Consider the following 19,305-nt stretch of genomic DNA (forward strand, 5'->3'; position numbering starts at 1 on the left):
GTTATTGTGCAAGGATCACTGGGTGAAGCTGCATGACCTGTTATCTCCAGGATTACCAAAGGAAAGTTTTTCCCATGCCCATTTGGAAAGCTTCCTCTCTTCAGAAAGAGGAAGGTTTATACGGATCAGTTTTGCAGGCTCTGCCAGGCCTGGCTGGGGAAGGCCTGAAGGCACTGCTTGGGGACAGTGGGATGCTCGGCCTTCTTAAATTTTCCAGTTGGGCTGATTTCCCCAGCCGGCAGCGCTCAAACCCTCCGGGTCACAAACTTCACTGGATATATCCAGAGGGGAAACCACCACGCTGTTTTACAACAGCGACAAATCCTATGCTGCAGTGACACATCCACACATCCTTTGCTGCCCATTTCCATCTCGTTTTGCCAGCACTGGTCTGTCTTAAGAAGTTCAAGGAGCCTTTTCAAAGTAGCTTTTCCCAAGAGAAGAAAGCCAAGTTCCACCGAATGTGCAGATGTTCAGAGACACATGAAATCTCAGTATTTCCACAACAAAGAAGGCAGCTTTTCTGTCATTGCTTTTCTCGGTAGAGCCATGGACCAAGCAACAAAGGACTTGTGGTGATGGTCTTGGTTCAGCTCTAGATGAGCAGAAGACACATGCTGCATACACCTGAGGCTGCCAGCCTACCCAACAGCTTCCATCTACAGCTTTGCTCAAGAAGGAACACTTTTCATTTCCTAAGAAATAAATGTTATGGCAGTCACATGGACTGAATTAAAAGTACAAAGACCAGACTTCTTAGCCAGAGACCCCAAATTTTATGAAAAAAATTTAAAAGTACATGCCCTTGGAAATCCAAGCTGAGTAGGGCCATAAGGAGAGTAAGAAGGTTCCAAGGTCATGTTTTACAATCTTTTGAAGCAGGAATGAAGCTGATGTCTGATGGAGACATTTCGTGCTGCCATCTGTACAGAGCTTCCCTTTCTCCAACACATTGCAAATGTTACAGTGCAAGAACTTGCTGTCTTTGCTCAGGCACTCTTTATTTATACACAATAAAGGCCTTGTGCAGGAGATCAAGGCTGTATTTCATCGATTTGACATGATGGTTAACCTGTGAACTTTGCCCCTGCTAATAGAATAATTTCTATTTGTTGATTCCTCTTTTGGGATCCTTGAGGGTAACAGCAGCTTCATCCCAGCTCTCATTTGCATGTCTAGTGCCAAATGGTTTTACAGCTCTTACTTCTACAAAGCCAGGACCAAGTTGATCAAATGAAGTAGCTACAGCTGGATCCTGAGTCCCCCACACCTCTCTCCACAGATCCTACCTGTAATTCCTAGGAGCTCTCCAGTGACTTGGCTCTGATTCATACTTTGCTTGTGAAACCTTGGAGAGGTGATAGAATCATGGAATGGTTTGGGTTGCAAAGAACCTTAAAGCTCATCTCGTTCCATCTGCTGCCATGGGCAGGGACACCTTCCATTATCCCACATTTCTCTGAGCCCTGTCCAACTTGGCCTTGGACACTTCCAGGCAGCCATAGCTTGTCTGGGCCTTGGCTACCCAAGCAATCAATCCCACAGCGGTCCCAAAGCAACAGCCTGGACCAAGCTGGCAGCAATGGCAGGACAAGGAAGCTCCACTTCCAGATAAATCTCTCCCAGTCCAAGAGGCTGATTGCCAGACAAGAAAGCAACCAAAATTTATGACCGAAAAGGGCAAATCTGTTAAACACTAAAGACACAGTTTTCCAGCAGACCTAACCCAACCTAAACATGAAGTGCTGGAAAAAAGGCAATTCCACCTGCCCAGTCGTACTGCTCTTCTCATTCAGCGCCAGCATTCCTCTAAACACATGCTGGAGATAAAGGACAGAAAACTAAACCTCCAGAAAAGAAGGAAAATGAAGATGGAAAGAGGGAGAGGACTGACTCTCTGGTCTACAACAGGACAGGGAATATGTGGGTGTCAGAAGGCTGAAGGATAAAACCCAGTAGTTTCTGGTCATTAGTTCTGGAGGTACATCCAGGGACTAATGTGAGGCTGTGCTGCTACCCAGTAGGTCTCACTCAGGTATTTCAAAGAGGTTTTTTCCTCTAGCTATAGCTTTGCCTCCCTCCACTGCTTATCATCAGGGTAGATGAAAGCTCTTAATCTATTAGCTATTTAGATCAGATGAAGACCTTCAAAAAACTGATACTTTGAGGATAGCTTGTATCTTGGGAGCCAGGGGACCAAGAAATTCCGGGTCTTACCACGAAAGTGTACTCTGGAGTCTTCAAAGGTAAAATCCAATTTCCATGTGGGTTTTACAGAATTCGGATAATCTGACTTAAAACTGCAACGGTTCTACTTAAATTCATTACTGCCTTACAACACTGAGGTACCCGGACCAGGGCTGCGAGGAATGATGGTTTTGCTTTTACACACAAGCGTGACCTGCAACAATTTGATTTCTGAGTTTGACTCCAGGCAAAGCAGCTCACTCTGGTACACAGGAGGGGAACAAGATGTGTGTCTCCAGAAGAGTCAGACCTTTCCTGAAGTTCCCTGAGCTGGACATTCGGGGCTGCACCAGAGAAGGAAGGGGCAGCTTTGCACCTGATGAGTGGAGATGGATGCTGCAGCCCCCAGAGGAGCTCACACCTGAGCCATGTGTGTACTACAAACTAGGAATAAAATGAGCCTTTTCACAAACACATCGCCTCAAATCCAGCTGACTGCTGTGGGAATGTGTATTTCCAAGAGCATGATCTTTGTAGAGTCCAAAGCTGCACTTCCAAGTGAAGCAGGCATTAATTAACTAATTTATAGCATTAAGATAGATGGTGTCAGACATACTTTGTATTTGAGAAGTTCAAAAGTGTAGCTTCCATCTGGCATTGTTCCTCTTCCAAATCATCTCTACTAACCCTACAGCAGAGCTCCAACATCCCATTGCCATGGAAGAGGTGGATAAAGTGGCACCAAGGACACTCAGCCTCACCCACGCTGGGATGGCACAACATGGGCTGTTCCACGCTGCCAGGCCAGGCTGAGCAAACCCCTGCTCTCAACCAAGTGTCAAATCTTTTCAGAGAGATGCTCAGAATTATATTCACCAGCAATTTGACTTTTTAATCATTTCAATTACTGTGACTAAAACCCTTCAATCGGAACAAAACCGGGGAAAAATAACCCCTCTCCTTCTGAAGCAGCCTGCCTAGCTTAACAGACCATACCAAATTGTGAAGGTTTTTGCTTTTGTGGTCTTCACATATTTCATTTAATGCAGATAATTAACCTCAGTTTCTAATTTCAAATCCTCCACATAAGGAAGCAAAGTGACTGAATACATTCACTGACAGATGGAAAATTAAAATATTACTACAGCTTCTGCATGGCTCAAAAGACAGGGCCTTGCAAAAGATCTTTCTTCTTTTATTTGACTGATTAACTGTAATTTGCTTAATGGATTTAAGGATGAGCCTAATAATCCAATGATATATTCAGGAACCGATTTAGGATATCAGCACCTCTGATTTTTTTTTTTAGACATAGCAATTTTCTGAATTACACATAGTCACTTCTGAAACCAGATTTTTCTACCAATTGCAATAAAATCAGGTCCATGATTTATTTTAAATGGCTGGTGACTGCACGACTGGCCTTGCACCAGGCAGCCACACTGCTGTAACTTCTTGGAGCACCTTCTGAAGCCGCAAATCTAAGGACGACCCAAGACCGTGACGTGTTCCAGCAGCCACTGACCCAGCCCAGCAGGCAGCCAGGACCTTTTGGGAAGGTGGGAAGTCAACGGCTCAGACCTAACATGGGGCCAGCGTGTGCTCCCCCAGCACCCCCACACCACTCTCAGTCCCTTTTCCACCAAGAAAGTCTGCCATAACAGGATTTCACAGTCTGTCTCAATAGTTAATAAATCCAGAATCTAACAGACTATTAAAGGAAAACATCCAAGAGGCAGTCATTTTTAAAACGTCCAATGGCAACTAATTATTCAAGGGATTAGCCCATTATAATAACAACAAAGGAACTCTTAAAACATAAAGCCAAGTTGAACGGCAGATCAAAAACAAGGTGTTCCCACCCCGTGGCCACCTCCTGGGTCCACTTCTCAGCATCCTGGCATTGGTTCAGCTTCCACTCAGCCTTTTAGCACCCCATTCTTTCTGATACCAGGCAGAACTCAAACCAGCCTCCTCAAAATATAGTATTTCATGATCTGTGCCATCATTGTAAGCACACAACAAAACAGGACCATTATCAGGACTGGACTAGTCAGGCCACAGCTCTGTCTAACCCAGTTATGAAGCCCTCCAGGGGCAGAGATTCCCACCCCTCATGCTCTGTTCCTAGGCTGCTTCATGCTCCCAAGATTTTTTTTCACCATGTCCAACATGAATCTCCCTAGTACCAAAAAAAGGGGACATAACTTCCCTAACCCAAATAAAACTCCATCACAATAAAACAAGGCTTTGTTTGCTGGACGAGGTGAGAACTTTCTACTCATGTATCAAATTAGAGTGTTAAAAGCATAACAAGCCAAAGCACTGATCCATAACCAAACACAAACACACTACTTCTTCATCTTAATTTGTGTGGAGGCAAAGCTATAGGCACAAAAGGTATTCTTCAAATAAAATCTATTTTAAAACTTGGCAACCACTAGCATAAATACTTTACACTGTTAATGTAATGTAAGCATTTCCACGCAGAAGTTTCATCAGCTTAACAATATATTTTAAAAAGCTGGCGTTAACTTCTGTGCAAAGACACCATCAGTCTCTGTCCTGTACATCTTACAGTGCTCCAGCCACTAAATTATCACTTAGAGCTATTAGTCAGCCCCCCTCCCTGCTGGATTCACTGATTTCTCTCAAGAACAATGCAGAACCCAAACTATTCTTCTGCAACTTATTTTCTTTAAAACTGGAAATAGCCACTGCTCTACAAGGATTCTAAACAGGGTTGTATTGATTACAGATTATACTGTGGGCCCAGCAATTTTAATTCAAGATAAGCATTCCCAACTTAACATATGGGTCTAACATCCAGTAGCTGATTTTTTCCCGCTAACAAGCTCCCAGGAAGCTCCAACAGCCTAACTCCAAGATGCATGTGCTGCCTCTCCAGCTAAAAGAAGTTATCAGTAAGAGGGTAACACATCTTTAAATTTTCTAAACATGACTGCTCCTGCACCAGCATTTGCGATTTTGCATCCCCAGTTTTCCAACCAGTCAGTACAATTAACACCAATTCCTTCACCACCACACAGTCTTGAGTCAGAGGTGTGCAATTTAATATTTAATTATGAATGAAGCAGCCAACCTCAAAATTAGGGCTGCCAGCTAAACTTCAGCCAGCTCCTTCCTGATGCAGCCCCAGCTTCTGACCGCTGGACCGCTTATGCTCCCTAAGCCATGGAGCGATCCTGTGCCTTCCCTGAAACAGCCTCTCCATGTTAGTTTGTCATTGCATTGTCCCAGGCCAAAGGTTGTCACATCCCTCTAAAGCTTCTTCAGCTTTTCTCCACTTGCCTCCTCTGCACACCCCATCGTGAAGTGCTGGCTGTGTGTATGGGGAGAGCTGCCCTCCCACATGTCCAAAGATGCTGCCAGTGCATGGGCACAGGCACAGGGACTCTCCTGGTGATTCCTACCAGCCTGGTGGAGAGCCACATTACCCACCCTTTTCATCTGAACAACCAACACTTGTGAAACGTGGTGAGCTCAGTCAGCTCAGCACTGTGGAAAATAAAGCTTGGAGCCAGCTTGTTTAAAAAAAACCCCAACCCCCTGTGTACATCAAAGCCCACGCTGAGAAACTCCTCCATCCGTGCCCAGCAGCTCCACCACCAACGCCCCTCGAAATCCAGCAACTGGAGACTTCACTCACCACCACGTGTCCTCTAACCACCATCACCCAGGCTTCCTTTTCAATCCTGTACACTTCATGGAATGGGTCAAAACCCAAAACAATTGGCAGAACTAACGTACATCTCTCAGTTTGCCTGGTTTTCAGGAGAGATGAAGGCAGAGCTGCTGGCAGGTAACACCATATGCTCTTCTCACTTCCCACCACAGAAGAAAGCAAAGGCAAGGCCTGTGAGAGTGCTGCTCTCTGATGCTTTGGAAATGGGATGGGAGCCCCTTCCCACACAGAGCTAAAGAGAGAGCATGAGAAACCCACCCCAGCAAAAGACACAACCAAACCACCAAGCACCAAATTTCCAACTTTTTAAGAGGCTGCATTTTCCTGGAGCACTCAAAAAGCAGGCTGCAGGCAGATCTCAGGCACAGGTTTAATTTCTGCTCTCCAGCTCCGAGGAACGCTGTCCCGGCGTGTCGGAAGAAGGTTAATGAACGATTTAGCCGCCCTCACAACCACGTTAGTGTCACTTTCGGAAGCTGCGAGTTAATGCCCGAGATCTTCGGGGGTTACCCTCTTTGAAGTTCACTGATCCATAACCAATGTCCAATTAATTTGCAGGAGCCTAACGATAATGACTATTGGCCTTTTCCGACGCATACAAAAACACAGTGGGTAACAGCGATGCTTTTGGCTTCAGGGTATTCTCAAATCTGCCTGCACATTTGCACACCTTCAAAAATATCCAGCGCTAATAACAGGTTGTCTTCTGCCATTTGAGGAATTTTTTACATTTGTTCTCCTGAGAGCAGAGCTACTGCATCAAGATTTATGAACTTTCTGCTGAAAAAAAACCTGGAGCTGATTCAAGATGCTCATTTGCTAACAGAGAAATACTTCCATTGCATTTGCTTAAATTCCTCTTTATTTGGGGTTTCCATGGAAGCCAAGGAATAGAAGTTCAATCTTGGGAAGATTAAACAGGCCCTGAGATATAATGCAAAACAGCTTATTTCAACACTCCCCAAAGAACAGAAATGAGAAATTCTTCCACACATATGCCAGAAAAAAAAGGAGGTTTGTGGAAATTTTCAATATAAATTGGGACCCAGCTTTTCAAATGCTGCATGCAGCCATTGCTTCCTGCTGCAAGCAGCTTTGCCAGCTTCTCGCATGCTTCCTCGGGTGAGAAAGTAAATGAACAAGAAGTCTGCAGGATAAAGATGCTACAGCTTGAAAACCAGCTTGTTTAAGACAGCTATACAATATCCAGGAAGAAGGTTAATGCAACCACAACGTCTTGCACAAAGAGGAACAACCACCTCATAAATTAGTATCTCAGCAGTTTTTAGAACAAAAAAATGCAGAGATTATGCAGTTCAGCAGCATCTTCCATGGCAATGCTCTGGATGCCACAGATGCTGACAGGCCAGCATTTAAAATACAAAATAAATCCCTTACCTTCAGCTACTCCAGGCTGAGAAGTGCCTCCTCCTCTGGTGAGAATGGCAAATGTTTCCTTGCCTCCCTACCCCACAGGTCAGTAGAGTGTCAGTAGCTACAATGACAGGCTGTTGGACACTACAAATTAATAGCCACACATTTTCTCTGATCTCCATCCTCCAGGTAAAGATTTATTTCACGTTGTTCCAATCTCCTATGAAAATGCCCAGCACCAGTGAACTTTACTTCAAAACACTTCTATTTCACAGCACATTTCTCAAACCATTTTACAGCCTGGTGCAGATATAGTCAGATAATGGGTAAAGTGCACCTTTTTCTTGAAGCTGGAGCTAAACAGCTCAGTGTTGCACACAGGATTTGCTACCTGGTCTGGTAAGGAAACTAAACACAGCTGACCCTCAAGTAAGTTATTTTCAACGTTAACACCATTACTGCTTAAACAAAAAGATACTTAAATTGTAGACTTTTCTAATCCTTCATTTATGGTGAGCACCCAACTGCTCAGTGAAATGCACTTCACAACACATTCAAGGTTTTTATTAACTCCATGGGAAAGTCCCAAGACACTGGGATATTTTTTTTCTGACTCTTGATTAAAACAGTGGGAGCCCACATGAATTCTCTGCTTTCCCCCCCCCCCAAGGATTTCACAAGCAACATCCCCTCCTCAAAATCTGTAAGAAAACAAGAATCAAACTGAGAACATTTTGCCAGCTGAAAGGCACTGAGACCTTGCGCAGGACGGGATGCGCTTCCAGCTGCCAGCCTAAAGGGACGGCCGAAGGAGATTAAACACAGAAATGCTTTTCATAAGGCAGGAGGCTTTGAAGAGGACAGTTCAGCTACTTCATTTCATAATCTTCACAAAGCGTCAGATTTTAGCCTAAGCAGGTCTTAAAACAAGGAGATTTTATTTAAAAAGGGGGGGGGGGGGGAAAGTAGGAATGTGTTCTGGCCGGGTTCTGTTGATTCAGCAAGGGTTAGACACACACATGCTTATTGATCCCAGAGAGCTCCCTGCTAAGTTAATTGTCTGGAATTTTAACTGAGCTCTCAGCAAGTTTCAAAATCCATGTTGGCTGGAAGTGGGTGGGGGACCCAGAAAAAAACAGGCTGCAGAACTGTGCAAGTCCTGCAGTTAAAAAAACCCAGCAATTACTTTCATGAAGGGAAGAGCTTCAGCAGGGCATGGTTTTAACTGCATTTTGGGATTCTGACTTTGACACCACTAGAATTCAGTGCTGGAAATCTCATATGCAAAGCAGTACCATTATCAGGGAGCACCATCAATGCTGCTTCACTCCTACCCACATTACCAAGGTGAGGGTATCAATCTCCTCTGAGCTCCCAGTTATGGCTCATGACAATTTCTATACAGCGTCACCACCAGCTGTACCTGCCCATGTTACAGTACCTGAACACTGACCTTCTGAGGTGGAGGCTATGGCCAACCTGGCACTGCAGCTTGCCCAGTCACCTGCACGTGCATGAGGGCTACCCATGGCTCTGCACTGCCCACCAAGCCCTACCTGCCTCCAGAATAACTCCCGCAGCAGTTTCTCCAGGTGAAGAACATGCTGCAGGGATGATGTGGCACTATCAGACGGGAACAGCCAAAGACACCCTTAAAATAACCTGTGATTAGTTTCAAAGAAAGCTTTGCACTCCATCAAACCACTTGGCAATGCCATCCTGTACAAACATGAATGTACCCCAGCACCTATGGTCTTCCAAGGTTTCCCATCTCCCCTGTGCCAGTGGCAGCTCCTAGACCCACTCCCCACCTACCTGAACTCCCTGCCCTCGCTGTAGCGCCGGGCTGAGGCCGCGCGCTGCGTGGCCGTCTCCAGAAGCAGCTTCTGCGTGAGCCTGCTGGAAGGTGCTGAGTCCCTGCTGGCCTCGGGCTCGGCCTCTTGGTCACACTTCCACTCCTCATCCTCATTCAGAGTTGGCAGATAACCAGGTAGCCCTTTACCTGTCCCAGACCCTGAGCTCGGATCGCTATAAATTTTTGGACTTTCCCCACCTGTCCTTGTGTATTCCAAATAAATATCCGACTTAAGGAACAAAGGGTAGGTATTGTCTTCTATCATGCACTGAATCTCCGTTTGGGCCTGGTCAAACATGTCAGGGTCAATCTGCAGTTTCATGACACAGTCTTTGATGAAGCTTTTTGTGGCCGGTTTGATCTGCCGGGACACAATCCCATTGTTGTCGAGGATGTATTTTTTGTAAATAGCTTTTGCCAGCTTGAGTCTTTTTTCCTCATTAGACACACACTGCTCCAGCTTCCTGAAGCCACTGCAGGCAAACCAAAAGTCCAGCAGATCCGCACAGTCCTCCTGTTTCAGGAAAGTCCTGAAGAGGTTGATGCCATCTTGATCATCCAGCAAGGAGTGCAGCGACTCGGCCCACTTCAGGTAGGGTGGAGTTGGTGAAGCACTCCCCTCGGGCTCATACCCCAAATCCAAATCGGAGCGCCTCGGTGTTGCCGTGGACGTCTCATTTCTGACCACATCATTTTTACCGGAGTAGAAACCATGGCTAACTGGCCTTGGATCTGTGGACACGAGCTCCCCCTCCTCACCAGGAACTGGTGGCCTTGGAGCATCTTCAGTGAAGCTTCCTCCGAGGTCCAAGGGGAAGCCTTTCCCCTGGATATTCATTTTTCTGGTACTTGCTCGCGTGGGAACAGTGGGGGATGAGCACCAATCTCAAATCACCAGTATTTGTAGCTCCAAGGCAAACAAGTTTGTTTGGCTGAAACAGATGAGGAAAAAATAAGCGAGTATCACTGGAAATAAACACTCTAAGACAACAAACTACGGGTTATGCTCTGCATCTTTACTGTACTAACACCTCTTTTTCAGCAGAATCAATGGCTTGGTAACTTCCAAGAGCACAGAATCGAGCTCAAACCAGTCACAGGCTAAAAATGACAGTTACACAACATCCCAAAACTTTACATCCAGAATTTGGCATCAGTGATATAGCTGACACTATGCTAAAACACCAGCCAATTTCTCAACACTGGTGGTTTTACATGACCCTGGCATGTGGCAGCCCACATCCAAGAGATCCATACTCAGGTACCACAGGACACATGCCATCTTTTGCACTGCCACCAACTCCTCTGCACTGCCTAGCTGGACAGGACATATACCAGATCATACTAAGGCAACATGTTTTTTATCTGGCCATGGATCTAGGAAATCCTTATCCTCAAACAGGAATTTAAGGCTTGTGAAAATTATTTTTAAAGAATATCCAGTTAGTCCTGAAAGCGGGGCTGCACCTTAATCAAACACAGGTGGCTTTCGTATGCTCAAGTGACATACCAGTGCCACATTCCTCACAAATCTCTGCATTTCAGAAATACGCTGCGTTGCCTCGTCTAGCTCTAGGGGAATCCAGATGCATCATTGACCCTAATATTTTGGGCATCTGGACTGCATTCTTTCTTCAGATGGGCATGTTAGTACAAGAGCTCAGTTCTAGCACTGCTTTTTGTAGGCAAGTCGTTGAGAAAAGGTTCAGTTATGCTAACAATATTGCATGCTACAAGCCTGGGAAAATTTCAGGTCATCAAAGGAAGATGAGAAAACCACCTTGACAAGGAAACCTGATCAAGTACCATGTTTTTCAAAAAGAGCGATGAGTCAATATGGAGGATGGAAGGCATGGGGAAAGCAGGGAAGGAAGAGAAGGGCAATCTCTGGATTGCTACTTCTGCTGCTCAACAAATTAACCTCATCATTTAAAGCTAGTAGCAAAAGCCTTGTGTTACAGAACAGCCTCAGCCTCTAAGCCCCAAGTACTGCAGAGCACCAGCAGCCTCACAAATTACTCCTTGCACTGGATTAACTCAATTGCATGTAAAAACACACCAGGAAAGACACATTTTAGCTCGCCCTCCCTCTCAAAGCAAACCCCACACCAACGAACATCTTTGGGATGCTTTACCATTTCCCCCCCATTTCCTGATCCTGGCTAACCAAGAACCGCCGTCGATGCCCTGCCTGTTCTTACAGCCCACCTGTCCATCGTGAAACAACCCAGCGAACCCAGGAGAGGCCAGCGAGGATGGCTGGGCCCCGTGCGGAGCGCGGTAGGAGCCAGCGCCGCGCTCCCACCCGGCCCGAGCCCCCGGCACGCAGCCCCTGCCCTGGCACCGCGGGACGGGGCTGGGCTTTGGCACCACGGTGCGGTTCTGGGTGGTTTTCACCCCGCTTCTGGAAGCGAGCGCAGGACTCGTCCCCCCGTTTGCGGTGCAGGTCCCCGGTGACCCGCGGCCGGGTGAAGGGGACCCTCGGGTCAGCGGCCCCGCAGCCCCACAGCCACGCCGGGCATTGTTGCGGCGGGGCGGCGCTGGCTCCTCGCCCCGGCCGGGGCAGCCCCGGGGAGCCTCCCGGAGGACACGCGAGGAGCCCGGCCGAGACGCCCGGCCGGCTCCGGAGGAGACCCGCCGGTCGCCCCGCGGGAGGCGCGGGGCCGGGCGGGCTCCGGGGCGGCCCTGCCGCTGACAGGGCGCCGCGCGGGGCCCCCGCCGCCCCCCGGGCAACTTCGCGGGACCCGGCCCGCGCCGCTCCCCAGCCGCCGCCCCCGGCCCCGCTCGCCCTCCCGGCCCGCCCGGCCTCCCCCCCGCGCCCGGGGCGGCCTAGCCCGGCTCGGCGGCCCCGGCGCGGCCCCGCGCTCCCGCCCGCGGCGGCCTCGGCGCGGCCTCGGCGCAGGGCCTGGGCCGGGGCCGCCTCACTCACCCGCGCGGAGCGGCGGCGGCCCGGGGCGGCGCGGGGCCCGGCCCATGCGGCTCAGCGGCAGCGGCGGCCCGGAGGGGAGACGGCGGCACAAAGCGGGCGGCCCGGGACGCCCATGGCCGCGGCCGCGGGCGGGTGGCGGCGGCGGGGAGCGAGAGCAGCAGCAGCAGCAGCAGCAGCAAGCCGAGCCCCGCTCCGCTCCGCTCCGCCTGCGCCGCTGCCTCGCAGCCCGGCACGGCGGCTCAGCCGCGCCCCCCGCGCCCCCGCCCGGTACTGCGGGACCGGCGGCCGGAGCGGGGCGGAGCGGGCCCGGCACGGCCCGGGGAGGCGGCGCGGCGGCACGCGGGGCCCGGGGCGGCTGCAGGCCCCGCACCCGCTGCAGGGCCAGCCCGGGGGAGCACGGAGGTCCCGGCTCGGGGAGGCCTCAAGCCCCGGGGGCCGCAGCACGTTGCCAAGTGTGCGGGCTCGGCTCTCCGGACAGCTCCGGCACATGGCCGAGGCTTCGGGCTGAGCTTCCCGCAGAGCCCCGGCTGGGTGGGCACCTCAAGCGCTCAGTGTCTCCAGGGCTCCGTCTGGCCCTAGATGAGGGGAGCCCGCAGAGCTCCCTTGAGCATCCCGGGCAGAGACAGCCCCAGAGAGACTTCGGAGACCTCCAGGGTCTCGTCGAAAGGCTCTTCCCAGGAAAGGTATCAACCCTCAAACAACACGATCCTCCACAGCTCTGTCCGTGTTGAACACCACGGCACACCTGAGCTCTGTCCAGTTTGAACCGTGCACCATGGGCCTGGGGATGTAGAGGCACCGGTCCACCAGCCGCTCTTGTCTCCACCAACAACTAGAGCTGGTTTGGAACCTGCAATGTGTGTCCTGCTTCTGCGCTGGGGAACTCTGCCGCGAGGAGAAATCACGGACTGTCCAAAAGGTGGCACTGCATGGACTGGAATGGGTCACACCACATGGAGACTCCCCAAATCGGGGATGTTTGGTTATGGGGAGCAGGGAGGTCCCGGCTCGGGGAGGCCTCAGCACCAGCTCTGAGGCTGCAGCGATGGAGGACACTGAAGGGAGAAGTGGGTTGCCAGATGCAGAGATCAAATGAGAGTAGCGTGACAGGGAAGTGCAAAAGCATGCTTCTTCCCTGGAAAGCAGGGATAGACTCTGAGCCAGGCATACCCTAGATATCATCCCAAAAGCCAAACATGCAAACAAACTGCTAGACAATCCTCTGAAAATCAGAAATAACTCAGAATGGTTTCCAATAGGCACCGTTTCTGCTTTCTTATGCGATTATGCTACCACAGTTGCCTGTCGCAATGCATTTAGGGAACACTTTTGGAAATGTAACACTTTTTTTCCGGCTTTGTGAAACTCCCAAACGTCCACTATGGGCAGTGACATTCCCCATCCCACCCCAGCACAGAGCCTGGCAGGATGATGCGGCTCCTTGCACTCTCATGTGAATGATGCTCAGAGCCAATTTACATGTAGCAGTGCAATACTGATCTCAGGCGTAATAATAGAAAGGCTGATGTGGGATTCAGCTGGTAAAGAATTAAAGGATGGGAATATAATTAATGCAATCAGCCTAGTTTCCAGAAAATAGCTCTTGTCAAACTCTGATGTCATCCTTTGAAGAGATTACAAGTTTGGCTGATAAAGGTTATGGTATAGAAATAATAGACCTGGGCTCTGTTCAGGCATGTGACTTAATCCATATACTATTCTGATTAAAAATTAGCACAATAGAACATCAAGAAGGACACCTTAAAGGGGCTGGGAGCTGGCAAACCGACAGCCATCAATGGGGAATCCCTGCAGAATGGGAGCGCTCTCAGTGGGTGTCCAGGCTTGGATGGGAAGCCCAGTGCTATTCAGTATTTCCATCAATGGTCTAGAAATAGATTAAAAAGCCCTGCTGAGAAAAACGCCGGGGCGAGGGAAATGAGAGGGGCAGGAGACATGGACGAGGTCAAGACAGCTGTAGAAAACTTCACAAGCCAAGTCCCTGGCAAATAAAACGTGCTTGAATGCAAGCAGCTGTGAAAAGATCTGTCCACTGAACACAGGACCCTTCTGCTGGAAACTCAGGATCTGGCAAGGACAGATGAGGGGGAGTTTAGGAGGCAGGAGGGATAATGTGGGAGCAGCAGGCTCCCCATGGGAGATGTCCAGCTGAGATGGGGCTCGGTGCTACAGCAGAAGGGTTCCAGCATCTGTGTTTTGGAAAAGATGCTGAGAAACTGGGAGAAGGTGGAGGAGAGTTGAAAGTGAGCCCTGCTTTGCAGGGTGTAGCCAAGCCCCACAGCCTCCCCGGCAAGTTCAAAGGAGCCCCAGAGACGCCTCCCTTATAGCACTTCAGCCACTTCATGGGTGAGAGATGATCAGGTATTAGGGAGCTTTTCATCTCCCAGAGAAAGGCCCAGCAAGATTCATGGCCTTTTTTTGAGAAACCAGAGAAGATTTCTCCATGCAAGGGAGAACCTGAGGTCGTGGGTGATGAGTTTGGGTGCAGCAGGATGCAGGTGGTTGAAGTGCTGGGGCTTGACATGCCTTCCCTCATGCTGCCATCCTTCCCTGACCTTTCCTTACTGCTCCTTAGGTTGGGCTGGACCTGGGGATGTGGGAGAAGTGCTGGAGGCTCATCTTGCTCCCACCAGCTCCTGCCGCATTCCCCCAGCTCAGGGAACACAGCCCGGAGTGAGGAACCAGCCCCCGCCCCACCCTCAGGCACACAGAGGGGCAGGAGGCCTCCAGAGCAGCCGGCAGGTCCCTCCCAGCAGTGCAGGATCACTCTGTGCATGCTCGCAGGGAAAGCAGAGCCAGCATTGCCCTGCTCCAGCCAAGGCAGCCGGGCAGCTGCTCCTTCATAGGCCGGAAGAGGCAAATTCCCACAGGTCAATGCCAAGCCCCCAGGGTGCCTCATTATTTTCTGGTCCTCTAGCAGGGATGCTTGGGGCTGAGAGAGCCGTGGGCTCCCTCTGGAGCCCCTTCCCTGCCTTTTACCCCTCAGGTGGCTCATGATGAGAAGACTGATCCCTGCACTCTACCAGGGGCCAAAATCACTTCCAGATTTATCTGAAGACATCAAACAGGTGATCAACCAAACTGAGTATTCCTGGCTGTGTGCAGGAGGAATCAGACTGCAAGGTCTTTGAGACCAACGAACCAAACCTGGTTATTTTTCCCTTCTTCACCAACTGATCGTGTAGCTTTGCCTTTTACCCCAAATATCCCCCTTACACCAAAACTACCACCACTGAGATGGCTGTGGTGTTTTGGTGCACCCCTGGTGTCACCCTGCCACTGAGGCTGGCCCCATGTGAACCTAGGATTCTGGACACTTCCCATCTTCCAGTGCACACATCCCTTTCTGCCTGGAAGAAACAAACAGCAAATACTGGAGAAAAGGACCGCTCTCAGCCTTTGGTCTGAAGAGTCTGTGCTGCATCCAGGCAGCACTGGTACAGTGCAATCCCAGAGCCTTCTTGCAAAGGGATGTTTTCTGTAGTACCCACCCCTCCTGCCAAGATGGTTTGGAACCTGCAAGCTCTCCAACATCCCTGCTGCAGAGCCTGAAACTGCTTGGATCAGCTTCAGCACTGACAGGAATCCTCGCGAATGAATTGTCCTCTTTGTAGCGACTCGCTGACTCCCCCAGAGCTAGGTGGGGCTGACCCGGTGCTGAGAGGTGATGGCTGGTGGGCCGTCAGCATCCCGCGTTCCCTTCCAGCGGCAGGGATGTGCGTGGGTGTGAGCCGGCGTCCCTCTGGCGCGGCGGATTCGGGAGGGAGCGCACTAGATGGTGCTGTTCAACCTTTGGCTGCCATTTAAAAGGCTCCTGCAAGGTCGTAAGCGATGCAGAAATCCCGTGGTTTTATTCAAAAACCTTTTTGGAACTGGGGGATAGATAGAAATACTCTGGGATACGAGGTCCTACACCGACCACCGTCAGAGGCAAAAGGCAGCTCGCTCAGAGGGATGTGTTGCCTCCCACCTCGGGCCTGCAGCATCCTCAGTGCTGAGGCAGGATCCGGGGTTTGACTACATGACCAATGATGGCCGAAGGGACTGCCAAGAAAATAATGTCCTGGGGTGCAAGAGGGGGCTGACAGCTCTCTCTTGGACTGCTGGAAAGATGCTGCTTACAGAACAGGAGGAAGAAAATGTATTAGCATTCAAAATAAAAGCATTGGTGTTGTGGTGCTGGCAACCTGGGGCATCCCAAAGAGCCCGGCTGGGATGAGGCGCCAACAGCCCAGTGGCACTGCCACTGAGGGGACAAGCAAGCAGAGCCACAGGATATGGCTGGCAGGAGAACAAAGCAGAGAAGTGGCCATGGATAGGTCCAGGCTGGGGGCTGGATGAGAGCTCCTGCCTCACTGGGAGCGATGGATGGAGCAGATCTGAGTGAGGGCAGTGAGGATACCCACAGACAGCCATGCCAGGGCTGGGGGCAAGAGTGGAAGTAAGTAATGCTGATTTCAACCATCACAGCATCCCTTCTTGCGGGATCTAAACACATCTGCCCACCCTGGCGATGTCAGCCCTCCAAAGCATCCACGGAGCTGCAGGTGCAGGTCCCTCAGGCAGCCTGGGTATGCCTCCTTCTTTGGATTCCCCAGCTCAAAGAGGCAAACACCTTGCTTCTAATGATGGGTCAAAAGGATGAAGCACTGTTTGGATACCAAGTTTATGCCTTTTCACTCAGATCCTAATCTTTCATAAAGCTCATGATGAAGCCTGCTGTTCCAGGCAGAGGGAAGGTTGCAGGGCTTGGCTGCTCTGGGCACTCAGATCCTTCCCCTCCAGAAAAATCATCCCAGTTTCCCAGTTCACTCCTGTTCCCACATGGGTGCTTGCTTGCAGATCCCCTTTTTATGCTGGGCTACAGGCCTGGAGTGGGTGGATGGGGCAAAAGCTTTACTGTTCACATCAAAAATAACAAGAACTGTAGCCAGGATGATCTCCTTTCAGGAATGTAAGGGGAGGAGGGCCTGGACCAGCTAAGGCAGCTGTCTGAACTGGTTTTTTGCAGCTGCCAGTGTTTGCCCACGGTGGTGCAGATGCCCAAATGGCAGATGGAAGCCCCAGTATGTAAACTTCAACCCCTGCAGTGTCCCAGCACCCTGGCCTGTTCTCCCAGGGGTTTGTTCTGCCTTCCTCTCCAGGTGTTTCTCTTCATGCCTGCCCTGACATCAGCCTCTTTCCCCCAGCTCTGCTTGCCCTTTCTGCTGGATTACAGAGCCCCCAAACCTGATGTTTCCCCAAAAAAAGATCACAGACAAGCTCATGCCATGCCTTGGGAGGCTGCTCTGGATGAGCTGCTCACCCAGCGCTCTCCTCCCAGAGGAACTTGACATGGACATTTATTTGTCTTCCCACCCTTCTGTGACCCTCCTACCACCAGCCCTCAGACCATCCCCAGCTCCTTTCTGACTATCAGCCACCTCCAGCCTCATGTTTTGGGCTCAGGACTGGAGTTTTGGTCAAAGCTTTCCCCATACTCCTCCTCCATTCCAACCAGCCAGGGAGAGTCACAGCAGCTCATGGCCACTCTCCTCGGCTTGGTTTGCACCCTCCATAACTGCAGTAACAGCCAATGACCATATCAGCTGATGTTCCTCTGCGCTGGCTGGGCAAAGCCCAGTTTCTTCACGTGGGCTTCTCTTCTCACTCCTGTCCCAGCCACCCCAGATAAACCCTGGGCTCCCATCTCAGCTCAGGGCTGTGGCATAGAAGTGTATGAACTGACAGGGATGCCAGGACCTCGGTGTGTCCCCCAACCCTCCCCACCTGGCCTTTGTGCTCTTTTTGGGGAAAGGTTCCCATATCTGGCAGACCCTCACAGACCCCTGCTAGATCTGAGACCCTGGCACATCCAAGACCCTGAGAGATCCCTGCTGCATCCCACACTCTGCAGCTCCCCTGGTTTTGATCAACCTTCTCTGCCCAAAGCAATGGCACAGGAGCTCAGCCAGCACCACTAATGCCCCGTGCTCTTCATCCCCAGCCGGTGACACCCCACACGCCTTCCTGCACGCACCTTTGGGGTCCAGCCCGGGCCTGTGCCCTGCACTCCTGCCCCTCCATGCTCCAGACCACCAGGCTCGCTGCTCCTCTTGGGGTGCCAGGGGTGGGACGCCGTCCGCACGCATCCCAGAAGTGCCACTCTGCAGAGAGAAGAGATGTCAGCTTGTCCCTGCTGGGACCACCTTACCCAGGAGATGTTGCCAGAGGAGCTGGGCCAGGCAGGGACACCCTGTGCTCCCCACTCATAGGAGTGGAACCTGTTCCCATGGTCCTGAAGGACACACTTCACGTCTTGCCTCTCTGTGAGAGGGAGATGTCTGGAGCAGGGTGTGCCCTGTCGTGAGCACTGGGCCTCTGGAGTGGTTATCCCTGTTGAAATGGTCCCAGCTTACAGAGCTGGGGCAGGAGGGAGCAGCAGTATCAGGGGACAACCCTGTCCCTGGTTTCCAAGCCCCACTGCAGAGCCAGGGCCCACCCACCTGCCCAGGCCATTGCTCGCCCTCTAGTCCAGAGTCCCCATGGCAGGATGGGATGAGAAGAACATGAGGAACAGCTGCATAGAAACCACTGGCTCCTGCAACAGGGTTATCCCAGAGCAGCCTGTGGTAATTCAACCTGCTTGATTCCGCCAGGAAAGATGGGTCTCCTTTACCCAACCCTCAGTGACCGCAACCTGGGCTGCTGGAACATGGGGGAAGGCTGGTGCAGTGCAGAAATATTGCCTGCTCTGCTCTCGCAGATCTGTTTTGTGATGCTGGGCAAGATCTTCTGGCTTAACTGTGATCACCAGCTCGGCTGGTGAGAACCACCTCAGCACTTGGTGGTGCCTCGATGTCTGTCCTGCAGCCCCGAGGTTTCCAGTGTGACCCTTTGGGTATGATCTCCATCAGCAGTGCAGCTTGAAGAGCTGGTCCCCACGTTCCTGGCTCACTCCTCCTGGAGGGTCAGCTCTCCCAGGGAGCTGGCAAAAAAATTTGTGACAAGGCCTGTAGACTATGTTTTGGCTAATTTTTCACCTCTGGTGACCAGGCAGCGGCCAGTTGGACACCCGCTGCTGTTTCTCTGTTCTCTCCTGGGATGAGTCTCACTGACGGTGCCTCTGCTTTGACAAGGCTTTCCCCGGAGATGAGGAAGATGGTCAGGGAACGCTCAATCCTGCAATTTTGGTTTATTGTGAGTCCACCTAGTGGCCCACGGGTTTATGGTCGGCTTTGCTGGGTGTAGGGA

General features: G+C 51.0%; 1 protein-coding gene across 2 annotated transcripts in view; it reads right to left on the minus strand.

Annotated features, from left to right (window-relative positions):
• AXIN1 (axin 1) overlaps positions 1–12,266 on the minus strand; it is a 70,594-nt gene extending 58,328 nt beyond the window's left edge. For both annotated transcript variants that reach the window (XM_069029687.1, XM_069029686.1), the window contains exons 1-2: positions 12,052–12,266; positions 9,083–10,054 (exon numbers count right to left, since the gene is read on the minus strand). In XM_069029687.1, coding sequence (XP_068885788.1) covers positions 9,083–9,960 — 878 coding nt within the window. In that variant the 5' untranslated portion in view covers positions 9,961–10,054; positions 12,052–12,266. The remainder of the gene's footprint in view (positions 1–9,082; positions 10,055–12,051) is intronic.
• Between the last annotated feature and the right edge of the window lie 7,039 nt (positions 12,267–19,305).

Source organism: Aphelocoma coerulescens, chromosome 14 (assembly GCF_041296385.1).
Source record: "Aphelocoma coerulescens isolate FSJ_1873_10779 chromosome 14, UR_Acoe_1.0, whole genome shotgun sequence".
Classification (NCBI taxonomy): Eukaryota; Metazoa; Chordata; class Aves; order Passeriformes; family Corvidae; genus Aphelocoma; species Aphelocoma coerulescens.